The 23,462-nt window shown below is 40.5% G+C and overlaps 1 protein-coding gene across 2 annotated transcripts in view; it reads right to left on the bottom strand.

Moving 5' to 3' along the window:
• The window catches only part of FMN1 (formin 1), a 394,055-nt gene that overhangs the window by 94,824 nt on the left and 275,769 nt on the right, over nt 1-23,462 (bottom strand). For both annotated transcript variants that reach the window (XM_039247265.1, XM_039247266.1), the window contains one exon: nt 3,750-3,842. In XM_039247265.1, the coding sequence (XP_039103196.1) occupies nt 3,750-3,842 (93 nt within the window). The remainder of the gene's footprint in view (nt 1-3,749; nt 3,843-23,462) is intronic.

The raw sequence follows: 23,462 nt of genomic DNA, 5'->3' as shown, positions 1-23,462 counted from the left end.
AGAAACAAGTAAATTAATATTCATAATAGTATCTTATTTTTAACCCAATATATTCAAAATATTATTTTGCTGTATAATCAATACACAAAAAATCAGAAATGAAATATTTTGTGTTTTCTTATACTAAGTTGTCAAAATCTGCTCTTTTACACTTAGAGCACATCTCAGATTGGATCAGCCACATTTCAATTGCCTAACAGCTTCATGTGGCTAGTGCCTGCCATTTATATCAGACAGTACACTTCTAAACTGATTTTTGACCAAACTCAGCTAAGTCAGCTAAGGTAGCAGTAACAGGCTATTTCAACAGGGCCTCTTTTCACCATTACTGTATTGGGAATGTTTAAGATTCCTAAAATATTACATTTTATTTTTATATTTTAAAATTCTGGGGGTGCCTGGATGGCTCAGTTGGTAAGATGTCCGACTTCGGCTCAGGTCATGGTTTCACAGTTCATGGGTTTGAGCCCCACATCGGGCTCTGGGCTGACAGCTCAGAGGCTGGAGCCTGCTTTGGATTCTGTGTCTCCTTCTCTCTCTGCCCCTCACCCACTCACACTCTGTCTCTCAAAAATGAATAAACGTTAAAAATTTTTAAATTCTGTATAAATGGTAGCTTTCCTTTAAATTCTCTTTGTGCTTTGTTTTAGCTATTTTTGTTTTAAATATGATTTGAAATTATTCCTAATGTCCTTCCCATCTTTCTTTCACTATACTGGTTCAAGGAAAGCTGACACCTTTATTCAATGGGAGATCTTTTCCCAGTGAGACAGTCACTGAGAGAGGAACAAGGAGTGAGTGACGTACAGCAGGCTTCCCAAGAAACACTTTTTTTTTTTTTTTTTAAGTTTAAATAGGCTCCATGCCCAATGTGGGGCTTGAACTCACAACACTGAGAATAGGAGCAGTGCTTTACTGACTGGTGCCCCTGACTGAATAAACATCTTTGAAGACACACTGAATGGTGATCTAAGCAGGACCATGGAAGTTCTCAACCTGGGCTGCACACTGGCATCACCTTGGGAGTAAATCAATAATGCTAATGCCTGGTCCTACCCCCAGAGATGTTGATGGAAGGTCTGGAGTTTGGCCTGGTATAAGAATGTTTACAAATCTCTCCCAGGTGATTCTAGCATGCAGCCAGGGTTGCACTAAGGTTTTTCTAGAACATCTTACTGTCACCAACCCTTACCTCACTGATATAAGGTTCAGTTTGCCTCGACTCAATTTCCTCTTTCAGAACAGACCACAAGAAACTTACCAAAGAAGTTAACTTACACCCCAGACAGTGATTTGCCAGTTCCCTTTCCAAGATGTTCAAGGTTCTAAATCTATTTGTATTTTCTCTTTTTCCAACAACAAAAAATAGAATTGACAGTATAAGTTCCAAGAGAAAAAGGAGTATAAGGCCATTGTGACATAGACGCTGATACTACCCACATGTATACACTGCAGAATTTTCCAGATTTAGGATAATAATAATTAAACATAAAAACAGAATCGGGTCTCATTTCAAGTTAATTCTACATATATCAAAAGCAGAAATTTAAATGTCCATCAACCGATTAATGGATCAAGAAGATGTGGTTTATATATACAATGGACTACTACATGGAAATGAGAAAGAATGAAATCTGGCCATTCATAGCAACGTGGATGGAACTCGAGGGTGTTATGCTAAGTGAAATAAGTCATGCAGAGAAGGACAGATACCATATATTTGTACATATAGGTGGATTAGGAGGAAGTTAACAGAGGATCTTGAAGGAGGCGAAGTGGAAAAATAGTTGGGGAGGGGGAGGGAGGCAAACCATGAGAGATTCTTGAATGCTGAGAACAAACTGAGGGCTGATGGGGGCGGGGGAGAGGGGAAGGGGGGTGATGGGCATGGAGGAGGGCTCTTGTGGGGATGAGCACTGGGTGTTATATGGAAACCAACTTGACAATAAACTATAAAAGAAAAAAAATAAAAAATTAAAAAAATTAAATAAATAAACATCTAGCAGGGGAAAAAAGCAGAAATTTTTAATAGGGGGTCAGCAAAAGGAAATCCTTCATGCTTTTTATTTATATGGCATAATACTAAAGCAATGTATCTACTGGGATAACTCACATACAAAGCACACCTCATTTTAGTCACATAACACCTAAGGGGTGGTATTGCTCTTTGCTCTTAGGATGGTACTTTGTGTTATGACATTGCTTCCCTCATCTAAGAGGTTTAGCAGCGGCCAAGAGAGAACTCCTGACTTCTGCTTCCACACAAACAAGCCCTCACCAAGGCGGAGGGAACAATGTTCTCTGCACCGAAGGAACAGCTAGAATGGAGTTTCTCTGACTCATGGACTGAGAATTTTCCTGCCAATTCCCAAGGTGGTTTGGCCATACTTTATGGATTCACCCCGCTTAAATGGTCTTTTGTTGATGGTGTGGTATCATGGGACCTTATTAACAGACAGAAAGAACATGTTGATACATCCCCAGAGGTTCCTGCGTGTATTTCCTTTGACTTTCTAGCAAAGACAAAAGCTCCCTCTAACTACTCCATGCTTCTTTACTGATATAATTGACACTTAACATATTAGTTTCAGAGGTACAACATAATCACTTATGTATATATTGCAAAAGAATCATCACAATAAGTCTAGTTAATATCCATCACTACACAGTTACAACACTTTTCTTCTTGTGATGAGAACTTTTAAGATCTACTCTCTTAGCAGCTTGCAAATATACAATACAGTATTATTAACTATAGTCCCCGTACTGTACAATACATTCCCATGACTTAATTTATAATTGCAAGTTTGTGCCCCACACTTATTTTCGATTCACATCATTAGCTGGATTTGAATGATTCAAATAGAAAAAATATCCACAAGGCATTAACCTTCTTTGTTCACTATAATAGAGATCAACCAAAGTTCCCTACCCCCGCCAGAATCAGGGAGGAAGGAACATAACTTCGTAAGATCTCCAAATAAGTGCATAAATGCACCAGATAAATAGTCTCGTGCCTATGACTTCCATCTACTAACCTCAAATTGGCCCCAATTTTCCATTCTGAAAAAGGAATAAAAATACAACAAAAGGGGCATATTATGTGTCTGACTCTTGATTTTGACTCAGGCCATTATCTCATAAAACTGGTATCGAGCTCCATGTTGGGTTCTTCAGTGACAATGTGGAGCCTACTTGGGATTCTCTATTTCTCTCCCTGCCCCTCCCCCAACCACACTCACTCGCACATACATGTTCTCTCTTCCTCTCTCTCTCAAAAAAATAAACAAACACTAAAAAAAAAAAAAATACAACACAAGTTTCCAAAATGCTACACTGATAAACCTAGGGAGATAATCACCATCTGCTTGTTCAGGCTAACTGCAAATCTGAAAGGCATGACTTGTCTAAGCCTTGAATGTATGTCGTTCATCAGGTAACATATACTGAGGATCCCTTTGGGATCCATGAAGAGACAAAGAAGAAGTCTTCCCTCAAAAAGTTTACAAGAACAGGAGTAATGTCAAAGGACTTAACATGTTAAAAAAGGGTTTGAAAGGTGATATAAAAGTAGCAGGACAATTCCATCTATACTGAGTACGTAACCACCACAAGAAGATGGACTGGTAAAATCAATGGAGCTGCTGGTGGTCAGCAGGGATGTGATGGGTTGTGGGCCTCAGAGAATGGTCTGGGGAATGGCAGATGTTTCGGAGTTTTGTGGATATGTAGCTGATGCAGTCCCCTACCTTTCTGGAAGAACTCCTCCAGTTTGTCTTTGAAAGGCTGGAGATACTCCTTTGGTGACTCCTTGCATACCACCATCATCTGTTTTTCACTTGCTGTGAAGAAAAGCTGGGTGTTAGATTTACTGAAGAACAAGTAATTGTTGAGTTTATGCTCTGTGCTATGCTCTTTGGTATTAAGTGTGCAAAATCCTTATCAATCACTGGTTAAGCAAATTCCAGGGCAAAAATAAAAACAAAACTGAATCAACACAAACAAACAAAAATAGCTCCCTCCACACCCTTCTTCAGCAACAGAAATGCACCACCTTTAACTTTCCTTTCAGAGATGCAGAAAATACTGTGCTTTTGGTCTCTCAAAAATAAAGAGAGGAAAAAACTACTGAATTCCCAGGGAATTAAAGGTCCTGATCCTCTTCAGATGTGTGCTCCAAAAGTAGAGCTTGAAATAGATTTTGCAGAAATTCCCAAGCAACTGAGTTGCCTGGACCCACCCCCAGCCCAGCATGAGAAACAAGCCCAGGTCAGGGAGGACTGTACCTCTCATTTTAGGCTTCCCATTCACCCACTCTTCCCATTAATATTCCACTAACACATGTGGAATTGTTTTACATGTGATGTGCTTCAGATAGAATTTATAAATAATTTATAATATATAATATGTAATCTATAATAGCTTTTTGGATAATCACACCCCCTCAAATTAGACAGTTCTGATTTGGTCATTTGGAAACCCATATAATCCACAGTGCACCATCACAGTGGTAATGACTACTATTTGCTGAGATGGGGAATAGTGGAACGTTATGATCTTTCTGTTGTTCTGTTGTAAGGGAGAGAAGATCAGGGTTAACTTTGAGGTTTGTTGAGTTTTCTCTGGTCAGTGTGAATTATAAGGCAAGATCATCCACTGAAAACAAAGAGGGAAAGCTGTAAGACAAGACAAAACCATGAATGGGTGCTTGCGCTAATTAAATTCAAACTCCTGGCCCTTTCCTTTCCATCTGCACCTTTCAGGTCTATCTCTGACATACATTTGACCAACCAAACCAAAATTCGACAGTGTTTCCAAATCCTATCAGCTAACATTCCCAGTTCCACCTCTGCATCCATGTGGTTCTCCATCCATTCTGCTGGAGTCTCATACATACTTACCACTGCACTGGACAAAGTCCCACTCATCCTAAAAAGTCTCTCTGATGTGCTGCCACTGGCATAAAGCCCTTTCCCATCCAAAGTTTTCACATCTTTCAAATACCTCTAATACCTTCTGTATGGTATGTATTTATGTTTTACCTTTAATTATATTAATCGCTATGAAGTCATCATGGAGGTGTCATTTACTTGTCCCAAAACTTCTCCAGAAAGTTCTGTGTATATCTGGCCAAAGCATATGATTTCCTCATATTAACCACATTCTATTCTTTTTTATTTTTGGGTGGAGAGAGAGAAGAGAGAGTGTGTGTGCGCAAGTGTATGCAAACAGGGAAGGGGAGAGAGAGAAAGAGAGAGAGAGAGAGAGAGGTGAAGAGAGGTTGGGAGGGATGGAGGGAAAGAATCCCAAGCAGGCTCCACACTGTCAGCAAAGAGACCCATGTGGGGCTCCATCTCAAGAACCATGAAATCATGAAACTAAGCAGAGATCAAGAGTTGGTTGCTCAACCGACTGAGCCACCCAGGTGCCCCTTAACTACATTCTTATGTGAAGGAAGGTTTAAAAAATTTAGCAATGATGGGGCACCTGGGTGGCTCAGTCAGCTGAGCATCCGACTTTGGCTCAGGTCATGATCTCACGGTTTGTGGATTTGAGCCCTGCATTGGGCTCTGTGCTGACAGCTCAGAGCCTGTAGCCTGCTTCCGATTCTGTGTGTCCCTCTCTCTCTGCCCCTTCCCTGCTCATGATCTGTCTCTCTCAGTCTCTCAAAAATAAATAAATATTAAAATTTTTTTTAAAAAAATTTAGCAATGCTGACCCCAGACTCAGAGTGGGATTTCCAGGAGTACAGCATGACGTCCTCATTTTTCCCCTCGTTCCTTTCTTTCTGGGACCAAGGGTCCCAGTCTCTACTCTGCAAACACTGTGGTTGTTCTGTATTAATTTGAAAGGGCTCAGGGTCCTCTAAAGAGCCCCCTCAAACATCCACTCCTTTACGGCATAAGCCATAAGCAAGGCAGCAGAAATTACCCTCCAGATTAGTTCTGAGGGTCGACCTACAAGCAGGAGATTGGTCAGAAACACTTTGGAAGGTGTCTGCTTTCAAGAATCAGCATTTTCCAATGAACTTTCACGGCCACATAAACTTTCCTGATGAAATCCAGCCATGACTTTGAGAACATGAGTAGTCATATTTAAAAGAAAGCTGGAGTTTCTAACAATATAAATTGGGAGAATTTAAAGTCTTTAGCCCTCTACCTTGTCCAAATTCTAACAATTCCATTTATAGAAACTATTTTTCACGAACACAGATAACATATGGTAAGGCATGCCTGTACTTCAGTAAAAGGACATAATTAAAGCCATGACAATAATTTCTTCAAGGTTACTTCTCCTTAGCCAGACCAAAGCTAAAGGCACAGCTTGTTTTTTCAATAAGAAAAGCAAAACCTCTACTTCTGCATAAATTAAAAAGATTGACCATTGTGGCTCTTCCTTTGTCCTGGCTGTGGTAAGAGAGCCCACGGGGTCCAGAGAACAGCTCAGATTTTGAGGCCATTCAGCGGTATGGTGAAGGGCTTGTGCTTGGCTCAAGTCCTACCTGGGCTCGGTGGGGGGCTGTGGCTAGTTCCTCTCATCTACACAATAGGGACCCCCTCCCAGACCTAATATAAGAATTAAGTGAGACGACACACATAAGATGGTTTGCAGAATGCCCGGCACTAGCAAGGGGTCTCACAAATACTATCTGTTATTTTTACGATTTAGGAAAATTGGTTGGGAAACATGCCTGATCCAGAATGGTAAGAGAGTCATGGCTGAGAATCAGTGACTACAAACACCATGCATCCGATTTACAGGAATGTGCTCTCTGTTTGGAACACAGGGATAATAATTTTTGTTCCTTTGCTGAAGTTCTACCACCCACTGTTAGGATTCCCTGAAGAAGCTTCTGAGGAAGCATGAAACAAGTATGAAGCAATAGCCCCAGGCCTCTGGGCCTCACGGTTCTGATATTAGAAACTGAAGCCAGTCTGTGTAAGAGCAGCTCCCTTGCTGGGCTCAGAGGTCCTCCCTGAGCCCCAACCAGCCCAGCCTCCCATGTGGCCTGTTAGAATTAAACTTCTCCCCGTGATCAGAGGAGAGGGGCGCCCTCTGACCAGCTCACCGACCGCCCCCACGCCGTTGCACGTTCCGGTGGCCAGGCAGCTCGCCCGCTCCTACTTATTAACTTGGCTTATCTGAGATGCTTTCTGGCAGACAAATGGGAGACCTGAAGACTAATTAATGATGACACTGGAGACCGGCAGTGCACAAAGGGGAGAGGTCACTGACAAATCCACAAATGTTGCTTATTGTCTAACCAGAGGGCACATTTACAATATCGTCAGACCACCAAGGTTGCCTCAGACACAGGCCATGCCAGTGGTTCCAATGTAAAGCCATAGTCACCCGACATTCTCTTCCTCATTATCTATTAAATTTGGGTCAGAATTAAAAATATATTGGTTCCTGAAGTTAGCTACTAAGTGACTGGTGTGAGAAAGAGAGAGATTAAATATTGAAAAGCAAAACATAAGGGAATATTGGACACTAAATGGAGAGAATTATTTTAACTCATTGAAAGAGGAGTGTTTGTGAAGCATTTCATTGAAAGATAGGGCTCTGAATGTTTTAAGATTTCAGATATGAGGCTGTTAAGGTCAAAGGTGGTTATCTTGTTTTTTTTGTTTTTGACCCTTAAGAATAAGGAATAGAGTTTGCTGAGCCACTTTAAAAAACATGGGTAGGATGCAAGGATACAGAGGCAAGGCCTAGATATAATTAATTAATCAAAACCTAAGACATGTCTAATTAATTGCTCAAACGTCCATGGGCATTTTTTAGGAGAACACGGAGCATGCTTCTCTCTCTGAGTTGAAGGACCTGCGGGCTTAGTGGAGTGAGAATTTATTTTTAGAGGAAAGGAGAGATTTACCTACACTCTGCTTTTTTAGACTGGAAGGCTCTCTTTGCTTACCTAATTCCTACTCCACTCCCTCCAGGGCTCTGTGCCAGTTTTACTTCTTCAGTTTTACAAATTTCCCAACCTTTCCACAAGCCCCAAGCTCCAAGGGCCATCAGAGAGGACTGCTGTAGCAACGTTCAGAACTGTGACTAAAGCAAATCTTTTATCAATAGGGTTTATGTGAGAGATATAAATCAGAGTCAGATAAAAAGGGCATCGAATGCTGGGTTAAAGAGTTTATCCTAAAGGAATTCACTCAACACACACATCAGTTTGCCAAATATCCCCTCGTGTGTCAACTATATACACAACTTATACTTGGTACTGAGGATATATCAGTGAAAAACCCAGACTAAAATCTCTGCCCTTGGACATTGTAGTGAATGGGTCACCAACAACAAGGGGTGGGACACATAGTAACGACTGTTCCTAGGAATGTGAACTGCATGTGAACCATGTGAATTATTTCCTCCCTTATTAACGTACTGTACTCCAGTATCTCTTTTTAGCAATACCCACACAGTACAGTGTCCTTCCTAGTGTTTTCCACACGAAATACACACATATGCACACGCGCACACATACACACCCCTTCTAGATTTCTACTCCCAAACACACTTTTATCAAAAGAAACTAAAAAAAAAAATTCAGAAATCAAAATCACAATATTAGCACAAGAAAACTACACAGTTCTTTTTCATGGCATCGGCCTTGAACTGAATGGCTAGGGAATTACATTAAATCCAATGCGTTAGAACAGTAAAATAAAAACAGCTTTTGGCTAGCTACAATTCAGGGGTTTCTATGGAAGGGGAAAATTATACATAAAACTAGGAAAATATTAAGAATTTTTCAACTTTGGTTATTAAAGGTAGGCACAAAGAGAGGGTACTATTTTTAAAAGAAAAAAACTTCTTTAGAAAAAGACTACATGAAGGAAGACTTCAAGTTGATTTAGGTCAAACACAAATGATAAAAGCTTGAAATAAAAAGTGCCTATTTCAAGTTTCTGAGCTCTGATACTAAATACAGGGGGTATCTTAAGGCTTAGCATGGTAAGTGATAAGTGGTATTAGAGGAAGTCCTGGGATAGGGGAAATAGAAAATCTATTCTACAAGAGACCTATATTAATTATTTTCTGTAGTGGATTGCCTGACATATTCTGCTAACTAGACCCCTAAACTCAAATTTCTGGGCTCAAATCAGACAACTGTACATTAATGACTCTGGTGTGGACAACCTATATGTAATCAAAGGTATTTTCATTCATTACCTTTGGTTTGGAAATTCAGCTGATATATTTATTATGTCCAAATCATTCCTCTTAGTGACTGTATTCACCTAAAGGAAAAAAATCTGTATCCCGAGTGCTGAAAAAAACTTGACTGGGCAAGTGGGTATTAGGAGTGAAACCACAGGCCTTCTATGCAGGGTACCTGGGTCACCTCATTAACACAAAGTAACGTAGACATACAGAGAGATTCACATATGCCAGTGCTGCTTCGTGTCTGTATATACACAGTGTTTATGGCTCAAAATCCATTGGGAGAGCATTATGCTGAGTGAAGGAAGCAAATCACAAAGAACTATCAATTGTATAACTTCATTTATATGAACTGTCCAGAATAAGCAAATCTAGAGAGATCAAAAGTAGATGATGGTTGCCTACGGCTGGGGGTGGGAAAGGTGGAGAGATTGAGGAGGTGATAACTTAAGGGTAATAGGTTTTTTGGGGGTAATGAAAATTTTCTAAAATTGTTGTAGTGATGGTTTGCTGTGAATACACCAAAAATCATTACATAGTACATTTTAAATGGGTGAATTATAGGAAATGTGATTATATCTCAAGTCATTTTTTAAAAAGCTAATTAGAAACTCTTAAACCCATAAAGTCTTAAAACCATAATAAACAGATAAGTGAAGAATGTTATTTCTGTGCTTATTTTTGCAAGGTAGAGTGATTCTTCAAATCTTAGATGTGACTGTGCCTTCATTTCAACAGTTACCATGGATCTAAAGTTTGAAATATACATGTACTTGAGAAATCAAACACATTAGTCTTCGAATGATACCCATTAATTTCAAAAGGTACCAATAAACGTTATATAAAAAAAAGACCCATTAAATAAATAATTGGATTTAAGACAAATACTGGCTGGGCACTTAAAGACTTTGCTAACTTTTAGGGGCACCTGAATGGCTTAGTCAGTTAAGCATCTCCCTCTGGATCTCAGCTCAGGTCATCATCTCACAGTCCATGGGATTGAGCCCTGCTTTGGGCTCTGTGCTGACAGTATGGAGCCTGCTTGGGATTCTCTCTCTCCCTCTCTCCCCCTGACTCCCCTGCTGCTCATGCTCTCCCCACCTCTTCGCAAAACAAATAAATAAATATTAAAAAAAAAAGAATTTTCTAACTTAAAAAAATGGAACCTAAGCTTTGGCATTTTCTTGTAGTATAATGCTTATATATATAAGTGTATATATACACATATTAACAATCAATACTTCAGAAAATCCTCTTCCTTGAACTATTCTTAATCTAAAAATACATTTATTTCTTAGTTTTCCATGCCACTGATTGACTGTGAAAGTTATTTTAATACCTTAGTTTTTTTCCCCCAAATATTTTTAATAGTTTTTATTTATTTTTGAGAGAGAGACACACACAGAATCTGAAACAGGCTCTAGGCTCTGAGCTGCCAGCACAGAACCCGACGTGGGGCTCGAGCCCACGAACCGTAAGATCATGACCTGAGCCGAAGTCAGACCTGAGCCTAAGTCAGAGGCTTAACCGACTGAGCCACACAGGCGCCTCCCTTAGTTTCTTGATATATAAAATTTCATGAGGACTAAATGAAATGTTCATGAAAAACCCTCTGTATATTGAATAGGAACATGCTATCTGCAATATTTTTTATCCATCTGAAATATTTAAACACTTCTAAGCGTAGAAAGATAACATATTGTACACGACTGTACTCTTTTCATTTCCAAGAATCAGGAAACATTAACAATCATCCCACAAACTCTTTGAATTAAGTTGACATTTCTAATATTTACATGTTTAGTAAACAAATCATCATGTTATAAATATCTGAATCTCTTTCACATCCAAACCATCTTCTAAAAATTGCTCAGGCTCAGATTTTCTATTTCTCACTCACCACATACTTTCACACCCATTGAAATTCACCTCACCCCTCTGATGACACTGAGAAAACACTCTGAAGTCACCAAGGAACCCATCGTACTCTCAGTGCCCTTCTTTTTAATCTTGTCTCGACTCACTGCCCAGCAGGATTCCACTTTGTTCAACTCTTACCCATCCTGAAATACTTTGTCCCCTAGCTCAGGGCTCCAACTCCTGGCTTTCCTCCTACCTCTGACTATCCTGTCTCCTTTGTGGCCTCATCCTTCTACAATCAGCCATTAAGCATTACCGTATTTTACCATTTGCTTTCTTCTCATGCTATGCTCTCTACCTCAAGAAAATTCCATGCACGTAAACATTGCAGTAACCATTGTGAGGACGACAACTCCCAAAATGACATGTCTAGACCATAGTTTCACCTCCAAAAGGGCTCTTGGGTCTGTCACTCCCCACCAGGCTGCCTCAGTACCTTCTTTCTTGGTCCTCTCACGTATACCCTTGCCTCCTTCTGATTTGTTCTTCACACTGGAGTCAGTGAGCTTTATAAATACACATCTCATTATACCAACCCACTGCTTAAACGTGCCAGTAGCTTCCATTACTCCTCCAGATTGGCCCTTCCAAAGCCCTGCCTAGACTGGCTCCTCTTTGCCTTCCCAGCCTTGCTCTCCTGGCCACACTCTGTGCCCTAGCCACATGACTGTCTCTCATTTCTACAAACATGATAAGTTCAGCATCAGTGTGTTCCTTCTCCAGTGACATTCTCCTGTGCTCCTAGTAACAAGGCCTAGTTAGTGGTTGGTCATTGTTTTCATCTCAGCTCAGAGATCACTTCATCAGTGTTTCTTTTCAACCCTCCATTCTGTACTGTAATGAGGATTCCTCTGCTATAGTCTCATAGCACTGATACTTCTTTGTAATTATAACTTTCATGACTGACTGTCTCTCTCATTAGTCAGAAAGAGTATATTTTGCAGACTGTTCTATTCCCAGCATCTATTATAATATCTAGCCCAGAGAAGACACTCAGTATTTACTAAATAAATGAATAAACCGCCAAATGGGAGAGGTGGAGTCTTATACACAAGCAGTACAGATCTTAGTGTCTTGATAGCATTTGGCTCTAGCATCACGCATACACATATAGATGTGTATATATACTCAGATATGTGAAAAATATGTCTCTTGATATGTATATGTACAATCCATGTAGATGGATATATGGACTGGAGAAAACAGACTGGATATCATGCCATGTTCATTCACATTCATGAATTCTGATAGGAGATACAGACTTATGTATGTACGTATTTATGTATTTATTTTTGAGATACAGATATTTTTAATCTCAAAAGCTAGATTCAGAATTCTTAGAAAGAAAATGGTCATTATTGGAAACAAAATCTTTGATTAATTTTGGGGTCAAGCATCTCACCATACTTAGATGAGGGCTTGGGTAGGTGGAGTGTTATCTAATATTCTGGGTTTAAGGAGATGGGCATTGTCTTTCATAAATGAGGAAGAGAGCTTGGGTCTCTTTCAGAAGGATAGATGGATACAGAGGAAGAAAGATAGGAAGAGAGGAAACATTGAGTTGGGGGGGGCTGGTCTCTCGGGCACCCCCCTCCTCAACTTACAGTGCTTGCTGTGAGCATGGACTGTGAATACTAAAGAAGATGCTGGATTTTATGCCAAGTTTGGACCTAGCACAGAATAAAGATGCCTTACAGGGAGGTAGAGGTATCCCTTCCAACAAGGAAATAAAAGATTGGAGGTGCCCATCCTCTTTCCATCAAACCATATGGACCGCTTTGTTTCTCTACAGAGGTTTTGGAGTACATTGTTCTTAGATCACAGGAGACAGGGTGATTTCCAGCCTTACTATGAACATACACGGGTTACACAAATATTCATACATTCAAAACATTGAGTACCTGCCCTATGGCACTGTGTTAAATGTTTGGGGGGGGGAGACTATTTACCCAGAGCTATTGGTCATTTTTCCTCTAAAAAAATCTAGAAACAGAGAGAGATAAGGAAATCAACAAACTGTAGTATAGTGCAGTGTCATGGGACACTGCGTAGGGGCTTCCAACTCAGACTGGGATTGGGAGGTGGTGGCCAGGGAAAGTTCTTCAAAATAGGTAACTTATGAGTTCAATTGCAAAAAGTTCAGGAGGAGTTAGCCAGCGCGCCAAGGAGAATGAAGAAAGAGGCAAGTAGTTTCAGAAAGAGGAAATACAACGAGTAAAAGTAAAGCATGATGGGAACGTATTTATCTTTTGGGACAAGTGAAGTGGTAATAGCATGACTGGACCTCAGGGACACAGAGATGTTCTCTTTCCCAGATCTTTAATGTCCTGTGTTTTGAATCACCTAGATTTTGATTCAAAGGCACTGCATTCAAGGAACTGGAGCTAGAACCAACCTGATTGGGGAAAGGAGGTCACAAAGTGCCACAGGAGTAGGAGACTTGTCATTTTAAGTAAAATAGTCAGGAAAAGTCTCACTTTGAAGATACCTGGCTAGAGACTTGACTAGAGTAAGGGAGAGAGCTGTAAGTTTGAGGAGGGGAAATCAAGAGTGTTATTTAGGGCATGTTAAGTCTGAGATGTCAATTAGATGCTCATGTTGTATGTAAAAGTCTGCAGTTTACGCTGCACAGATGAGATAGAAAAAAGGTAGCCAAAGAAGGGAGGGGTTGTAAGACAAACCCTGGGCACATGGGTGGTGGAGGAAAGGCCCACAAAGGATGGAGAATGAGCAGCTGGAAAGAAAAGTAGGGGTGTGGAGTCACATGGTCTGAGAGGAACCCAGTCTTGCAAGGAAAAAAGAATAGTCAGCTCTGTGCAATACTGTTGAAAGGTCACACAGAAGACAGAGAAGTGGCCACTGATTCTAGCAACACAGAGGTCTCTGGTCTTTTCAGAAGCAGATTCAGGGACTAGGGGATAGAAGGAGGAAGCTGAACTGGGGAGGGGTGAAGTAAGTGGAGACAGATTCTATAGCCCCTTATTTAAGTAGTTAAGCTAGAGAGAGAAGAGAACAATGAAGAAAATCATTCCATCCAAGAAGATACTGTCTAGAGCTACTCTGATGAAGAGTGGGTACTACTTTCCTCAGAGGAATTTTGTGTAAAAATAAACCCACCAGGAAGCTTGAGCCCAGGGGAGTCCCATGATGCTGATTCACTTCACAGAGGGAGGCTGCCCAAGATCAAATTCACCTTAATGTCCCATGATCATGAGTATTCTCCATGAAAAAATTTAAGCAGAAGTGACAGGGCCAAGTGAGGACATGCCAACATGCTTTAGGACTTTTGGAAAGACTTGCGAAGCTGGGCCACCAGCTACAGCCTTTGCACGGAATTGTCTAAGGCACTATTCAAAAGTCCCCCCATCAAACATCACAGCTGAGTCAGAATTTCCACTGTGATGATTATGTGGTTATAGACACAGCCTTGGTCTGCGAGACATCAGCATGAAAAATATTCATTAATCACCTACCCATGACTGGGCCTAAATATAGACGGATCGGGCATGACTTGATTTATAGGGTGTTAAGTGATCCATCCATTTATTTAAAAACATCCCTTCCCAAGGTCCCCATAAAAATCATCACCATCGGAAGCTTTCCCTTGAAATGAAGATGCCAACTTCAGAAGATCTCTTTAGGCACTCATACATATGAGTTAAAAAAGAAAACACTATTGAAGAAGAATTCATTAACACATTAGTATAAATTAATTTCTCAGACTAGTTTGAAAAGGCTGGGGATTTCAAGCAATAGATGGGAAAGTGTGTTATAATGGAAGAAAAAGGCACCTTCAGCCAAAGCCCTGATCTCCAGGTAGACTGTGTTAATAGGAAGCCTTAGGCAGGCAGCCCCAATCACAAAGTTCCTGACCGTCTGAAGGGGATGGGAACTCATTTTGGGGAGGAGTGCAGCAAGCCCCTTCTAAAAAGTATTATGAAGAAACTTGAAAAATATTTATTAAAAAAATAGTAGGAGGAAAGTCATTCATGCTATCATGACCAGAATACTTTTGTACCTTTTTAAGTGTTTTGGCCTCTTCCTCACACACTCCCCTCCTAGTTTTATAAGGACTGCCTTTATATATATGTTTATACATATACATGTTTTATACCCTTGTATTTGAAAGAGAAATGTATGTACCTTTATTCAATTAAAGATCTCAAACACACTTTCTCATATTAGTTCACAGAATGCACAAGCATTGTGTTTAACAGCCATATCAAATTTCATCCAACAGATGAACTCTAGGTTATCTAACAGTGACCCTACAGTTGAACAGTGCAGTCCCTTCTCCCTTACTCTTGTAGCCAATCAGGCTTTAAGTAACAACTGTGCCCAGGAAAACTTACTCAGTTTAAGACTGTTTCTTTGTTTCCTAAAAGTGGAATTATGGGTAAAATAGGAAAAACATTGTTAGTGTCCTTGATACCTATGGTCAAACTGCTTTTGGTACAACATAGCTTATACCAAAATGGGAGTGATGAAAGAGAGAGATTTCTTTAAATAAAATCGTGCCTTCTGTACTTGTGCCTTGCAGATGTGGCTAGCTACACGTAAGCTACAACTGTGCCCGTCACTGTGATATGGGGGCTAGGGCATCTGAAGGGATTTTACACTAGAATGTAAAATATGAGACGATCACCCATGCACTGAGGTAATTTATTCAAAGGTGACTGTGACTGGTGACATGCAAAAGTTGATATAAAATAATTTGTGATTTAACCACAACATAAGGCTAGGTTTGAGGTCTGTCCATGAAAGCAGCCTTTCTGAAAGGCCCTTCTTGCCCCATTTAATTGGAATGTAAATTACACTATCACCAACACCAGTGGAGTTATCTGAATGGGCTTGGGGGAAAGTCTACAGGGATTTTTATATTAAGCACTCAGATTTCCGAAGTACACATTTATAAAATTATAAACACATTATTTTAAGATGTTCAGACCTGTGAACCAACAATATCAAATGGTCTGGACACATGATTAAAATCCAGAAGCATCTCAGTGGCATCCAACCAAGTTGAGCATCCAACTCTTCGTTTGGTCTCAGGTCATGATCTCGCGTTTTGGGAGCTTGAGCCCCACATTAGGCTCCATGCTGATGGTAAGGGAACTACTTAGTATTCTCTCTTCTCTTCTCTTCTCTTCTCTTCTCTTCTCTTCTCTTCTCTTCTCTCTTCTCTTCTCTTCTCTCTTCTCTTCTCTTCTCTCTTCTCTTCTCCTCCTCTCTCTCTCTCTCTCTCTCTCCCTGTCTCTGCCCCTACAGCATGCACATGCATGGTTTCTCTCTCTCTCAAAATAAATAAATAAACTTAAAGAAAAACCCAAGCCATTTGTGGAGAAGAGATAGAACCTATATTTTTGGGCAATCAATTGAGTATTTGCATTAAGGAGTGTCTTTAGTGAAAATGAGTAGGTGAAAATTAAGAGCTGATGGGATCAGCAAAGGCAGAGCAAAGCCCCATTAGGTAGTATATGCCTTATTCTCACAGAAATTATATTTGAGGTTAAGCAATACATCCTATGCAATGCTCAAATGAGGAAAATGGTTTCCCAATAGGAATTCTTAAATTAAAAAAATGCTTCCTGGGGTGCCTGGGTGGCTCAGTCAGTTAAGCGTCTGACTCGTGATTTCGACTCAGGTCATGATCTCATGTTAGTGAGTTCAAGTCTTGCATGAGACTCCACACTGCCAGTGCAGAGCCTGCTCGGGATTCTTTTTCCCTCTCTCTCTCTCTCTCAGAATAAACTTAAAGAGAAATGCACTTCCTCTAGAGCCAAAATGCTTATTACATGGTAGCTTTTACTAACGTTATATGACAGATTCTCCAGGACATATAAATCTTGAAGGCAACAGGCCTGCCTCTTTATGATTCAAGGGAATCCATAAGGGGCAGGGGTAACGGAGTTGATCCTTCCAGCAGTGCAATCACTGGCTGCAAAGAGACCAGTGATTAAGATGCATAAGCCCCATTAACAAAAAGCAACCTGTTTCCCCATTGCTCAACCAGGACAGCTGCAAGCCTTCCGCAGTTTCTCTGACCTCTGGGCCCCCGTTCCCGTTTCGGCCTCTACTGGGTTAGTCACATTACCCGTAACTTTTTACTCTGGAGTGTGTTTACATTTAGATAAACCAGAAAGAAATTTAAAAAGAAAAAAGGAGAAGAAAGCAAAGGGTGGAGAATTATTTTAAAACACCCAAGCTCAACTGGTGGATGGAATCTGGTATCTATTCTTGGCCACAGGAATCACTGGCAAAGCATGAAGCTGGCGACTGCTGCTAATCAGTTTGCCACCGTTTTCAGATTTAATGCAATATTTGGCTAAGACATTTAAAAAAAATCCCCTATTCCAGCTAAAATATTTACACAGTCCTATGTGTCTCACTTAATGCCTGTTAAGCAATTGTCTTTTAAAACTCCACAGACACTTGTAAATCTGTCGGGAGAATTGTGGCCCATAAACAAGGCTTCATATAAAGAGGGCTGTGCTGTCAATCTGCTGAGGGTCAGGATTTCTGAGGATGCGTTTGAAAATAAAGTTGAAAATCAGAAATAGTTGAGAGTGGGTAACCGAGTGGCCAGTAGTCTTGCTGGCGGTGGGATGCTGTTAGTGGTTATTGCCGGGAAGCCTCCAGACACTGACCTCAGCTATTTAAAGTCCTGCTCTCCTGTAAACCTGTCACTGAGCCTACCTCTCTGTTGAGTTATGGCACAGGAAAAGTTACTGGTCCAGAGGCCCTGGTCGTCTGCCTCACAGGGCCCTGCAGGTTAGAGAAGGTGAGCTGGTGAGCTGTTACTCGGTTAGGTGGGAGTGTGTTAGGAAGGAGGGGGACTCTTAGAGGAAAGGGGAAATCCTGGGCAGGGCTGAAGTGGGGCAGCGGAAGTAGACAGCTGAAACCTTGACAAAGGAGCAGTGTTTCCCGGGAGAGGCTAGGTCTAACAGATTGTGAAATCTCCCTAAAGTCTTCAGCACTGATGCCACAGAAAGGCAGGAGAGGTCTGTGTTAAGCTATCTCCTGCTGGCCTGGAGGAGCCCCAGAACTTGTCTGTGTCTTCCAGATGAGCCAGGTACCTGTGACAGGACTTTGTTCAATCGTTCAGTTATTCCTTTTAGATTTGTTGCCTTGTCAGTTTAACTCTGTGCCACTGACTTCAACGTGTTATTGATTAGGATTCACAATTAATTTTACCAGTTTTTAAAAAAAAAAAAAAAACTCATCCTCAGTTTAAATTACTCAATTTGGGGGGAGGGTAGGTGGTCAGGGGAAAGATGTGTCTTGGATTGAGAAAACAAATTAGGTATTTGTAGTACCCAGGTCTAGTACCTTGAATAGGAGGTAGCAAATATTTGTTGATTCTCTTTGTATTATCAGGAAGGGCTTTGCAAATGTTTTTGTGACTCTGAGCAACAGCTGGAGGGCAAACTCTGCTCACCTTCCCCACCCTTATCAGACAGACAGCAAGTTTTAATCATTCTTCTTTGGGACAGATTTCCGTTCCTGAGAGAAATCAGAAGAGTAAGTAGGAATCAGTTTCTCCCCTAGAAAATGAGGTGACACTTGCTCTTAAAATGTGTTTACAAATGACTTGATATTTCAGTTAGTTTATTCAAAATTAGCAGCTAACTCAGTGCTTTGAATAAATATTTGCTAAACAAAAGAACTGACTGTAAGGCCAAACAATGCCCTCTTCATGTTTTGGAGGGTTTTCTTTTTTTTTGTTTGTTTGTTTGGATACCTGGAAATTTGGTAGTGTTTTTAGTCCATCAAAATAGTTAAGAAAAACAGTGTAAAAACATAATCAAAATTGGCAGTTTTAGCCCATTAGCCATTATATATTTTTCTTGGGCTTTCCTCTTTCTGCGAGTTTTGGCACAGGAAAAGTTGCTGGTTTAATGGCACCTGGTTGCTACACAGATTTGGGCATATTGCCTTTTATCTCTATACCCAATAATTCTCTGAAAACCATAGCAAGGTCTCAACTTGTATGACTGGTAACAAATGGTCCTTAATAACCAAAGATGTCTTGGACCTTAGCCTGCCTTTGTGTCTCCTTTCATTCCTTACAACAATTCTATAAGCTTGGTCTTGCTATTATTCCTTTCGCTAAGTAAGGATGAATGAAGTTTCACAGACATTAAGTGGCTGAGTTGGAATCTGAACTCAGGGATGTCAGACCCGCTGGCCTTGTGCTATCCAATCTCCTACCCTAACCACCTACGGGAAGTTCTAGAAACAGTATGGAGTAGCTATGAAAGTGTTTTGCTAATGGTAAGAAACAAGGTAATGAAAGCTAAAAACCACCCACTGCCACCAGGGGACCCTTTTGTTTTAAATGGAGAAACAGAAGGCTGGGCAAGGTTAGGTGGAGGCTACAACAGTAAGTGGCACAGAGAAGGCCAAAAGCAGGGCTGCTGACTCTCAGGCAGGTCAGTGATCTTTCCATGGGTACCTCAAGAGTAGAGTCACAGTCCATGACCTCTGTCCATTCTAAGACCCATGCTGAGGCCAAGAAATCTGTAAAGAAATCTGGAAGAGATAAGGGCATTGACAATAACTCCAATCCCCTTTGCTGGGGCTAAAGAGGCCTCCCTCCAACTTCACTCATTTCATTGTCTGACATGAAAAGCAACCATTTGTGGATTGTGAAGCTTTCACAGGGTCCAAGATACACAATTTACTTGGGCAGGAAAATATTTTGATATTCACAAAACCACACACAAATCTTTTTCTGTGAAGAAATGTTTTGACCTGACACAAGTTTATGGTAACATAGCATAAGCTCTGGCGTAGTAATCAAAAGACCTAAGTTCTATGCTGGCCATTCTGCTTCCTATGTTGGAAACCCATCTTCTCCTCTACAGGCCTGCCCTAACCACTTCAAAGGATGAAGCTATACACACAGGTGGGGTATCCCCATTACAACTGCATTAATACCTTTTTCTTTTTTTGAATGGGAATGTAACAGATACTTCATTAATGGACTTGCCAAATCAATGCTACTTTCTATTTCTCCTACCTGATTCCCACAGCATGTTCAAAGATTAGAGCTGGAAGGCTACTCTCTGGTTTCCCTGAGCAATTCTTCCCAATCATTGAGTAGGGTCCTTATCAAGAACGGTTGTGCTTTTCCCAAACCTATTTATGCAAGTTGTTCTTTTTATTGTAATTACACAATTTTCTTTTAAATTTAAGATTTTATTTTTAAGTAATTTCTACACCAAATGTAGGGCTTGAGCCTACAACCCTGAGATCAAGTGTCACAGTCTCTACAGACTGAGACAAGTGCCCCTATAATTACATAATATAATTACTTGATGGTTAACTATAGCAATATGATTGTGAAAAAGCACTATTTCTGACAATTTAAGTACAAGAAGCTAAAATATTGCTGTTAAATATAGGTGCAAGAGAACACAGTAGAGACTGGGGGGACAGGGCAACCCAATGCAATGTGATACTCAGCTTTGGATCCTGGAACAAAAAGAGTACATTGGTGGGAAAACTGGTGAAATCCAAATACATCAAATACATACTAGAATTTAGTTAAGTGAAACATACCACTGCCAGTTTCTCAGTGCTGAGGACTACATCACGACAATGCAAGATGTTGTTAACATAACAGTCACAACGAGGGAACTTGATCGGGGCTATAGGAGTACTCTCTATAATATCTTTGAAACTTTTCTGTAAACCTGAAGTTATTCCAAACTAAAAATAGAAAGTTCATTTTAAAAAGGTGTGGGAATGATGCTATATTTAACTTGTTGTAAATTAAAGATTAAGGGGTCCAAGTATCATTTTCTATGATTCTTGATTTGGGCCAACTTTTTTCCATTAACCAACCACACCAGATAAGCATTCTACTCTATAAAGATCACTTCTAGATGGTATCAATGCCAGAATGTTTGAGGGATGGGTAAATTCAAGAGCAGATCCTTAAGAGCCATCTAGAAAGAGAATACCTGAGATCCAAACCTGCTATAATTTTATGGTTGACTTTTATATTCCATGGCCAGAATTCCAGGGATTCTTAGCTGTTCAATTAACTAAGTCTAGGCAAGAGACTAGTAACCCTTACTGAATAAGGAGAAGTGTAGAATGCACTGAAATTGCATAGTAACAATCATCTCAGAAACTCAGAGTTGGAATTTACTTTCAGAATCATCTAGCACAAACTCCTCTTTCTGATGGCATCTATCCTACCCATCTGTTGTAACACAGTCTTCCAACCAGAAGTGGGTGAGGCACCTGCTACCTGTCTCAGGAACATCAGCTCTCCCTTTGTCTAGTCTTAAAGTATGTCTCTCTAAAATTTCTACCTATTTATGCTTATTTGACAACTCTGTCCATAAGAAAACAATCAAATTTCTCTCTAACAGGAAAGTCAACAATCATGGGAAGCTGAGACTTTTCTACATTTATTAATTTGCTCATTCATCCACTTAACCCTGTGGCAGTGGGTATAAACATTAAGAAGGTTCTTAGATCTTTGCCTTCATGGAGCAGGAGCTGAGGGAGGGCGGGAAATATTTACAAATAAATAGAAAACAATAGCAGTATCAAAACTGGGAGTCCTAACAGAGAATCACTATTCAAAGTGTAGCTGCTATAGTTTGGGAGAAGGGAGACAGCTTAAAGCATGCGAATATCTAAAATAAGGGCATTCCAGGTGGAGGGATCGCCACTGCATAGGTCTTTTTTTAAAAAATGTAATTTATTGTCAAATTGGTTAACATACAGTGTGTACAGTGTGTTCTTGGTTTTGGGAGTTAGATTCCCGTGGTTCATTGCTGATATACACCATCCAATGCTCATCCCAACAAGTGCCTTCCTCAATGCCCATCACCCATTTTCCCCTCTCTTCCCTTCCCCCCATCAACCCTCAGTTTGTTCTTTGTATTTAAAGTCTCTTAAGGTTTGCCTCCCTCCTCTCTCTATTTGTAACTATTTTTCCCCTTTCCCTTCCCCCATAGTCTTCTAAAACAAGCTTACTGGGTTGGAACACAAAGAAGGCCTGTGAGGCTGGAGTTTAGTGGACAGGAGGGGATAGGGTGGCATGAGAGGAGACAGAAAAGGCACAAGTGGTCAAACCATGTTAGAACTTGTAAAGCATGGGTGAGGTTGGATTTTAGTCCAAGAGCCACAAATATGAAACAAGGTGGCTCTGCTTGTCTGATGAGCAGAGACTGAATTTAAAGGAATGACAAGAGCAGAAAGAAGTAGGGGAACCTGTTAGGACTCTGTTGTTATGGCCTCACTGAGAGAAGGTGCTGGTTTAGACTAGAAATATGATGTGGATACAGAGAACAGTGAACCGACTCAAGGCACATCTTGTAGGACGAACCAGCAGGATTTGCTCTTGGACTAAATATCAGAAATGGGTGCACAAAGGGAACCAGGGATAAGTATTATACATTTCGCTGATATTCTGCAAAGGAAGGGATTTCCTTCATAAGACGCTGGTCCCTTGCTCCAATAATCAGTAAGGCAGACAGTGACACCTGCCTTTCTATACAAGGACACAGAGATGTGGAGGGATGACATGACCAGCCAGGGGTCACATAGCTCGTGAAGGAGGGATCTGAACTCGGGGTTTGTGACTCAGACTTTTCCATGACAGTAGCTTTTATTTTAGTATTTTATGCTTTTTGTCAAAGAAAAGAAAAACACAATAAATTCTATTAACTGTGTTGGTTTATAAATAAAGAGTAGAAGGAGAGTGAAAGCTGAGAGGAGGAAACCAGCGTAACATAACTCATCCTTCCCACCTAGAGACGTCACAACCGTGGCTTCAAAGGAAAACACAAACTTCTTCCATTAATTAAACGAATGAATCAGGTTTCAGTTTCCGTATCCTCTCTCCTTTCTGTACAACTTGTCTTTGAAGGCATTCCATTTGGGAAATGTGTGACCTTTACCTACCATGCTGCACTTAATTGAATGCTTTGCATCAAAAGTCACCGCGCTGATCAACATTTTACACCCACTGCCTTTCTGAAATACTTACCCCAGTTCCTTGTGTCTGTTTTGTTGAAATTGTTTTACAAAAATAAATCATATCAAAGTTTTTCTTTTATTATTTCTGAAACTTTGCTTGCAAAACTAAATATTTTTAACACCATGGCAACATGGTCAGGACTCTGGCTAATGTATCCAGTTCCGTACCAGAGATCAGGCTTAGCAAACTACTGCCATGGACAAATGGGCCGCAAAGGAGGAAAGAGCTAATAAATTAGGCATGGTCAATAATCAGTCAAGTCATGTCTTCTGGAGCTTCCTTAAAGGTGATAAATTAGCCATGCCGTCCTAATGGCAGATTCCCTCCTCTCCCTTCTAGAACACACCACTACATGTTGAGTGAA

The sequence above is a fragment of the Hyaena hyaena genome, unplaced genomic scaffold (genome assembly GCF_003009895.1).
Source record: "Hyaena hyaena isolate Hyena2069 unplaced genomic scaffold, ASM300989v1 scaffold_292, whole genome shotgun sequence".
NCBI classification, from domain to species: domain Eukaryota; kingdom Metazoa; phylum Chordata; class Mammalia; order Carnivora; family Hyaenidae; genus Hyaena; species Hyaena hyaena.
This window is presented reverse-complemented; position numbering and strand designations above follow the sequence as displayed.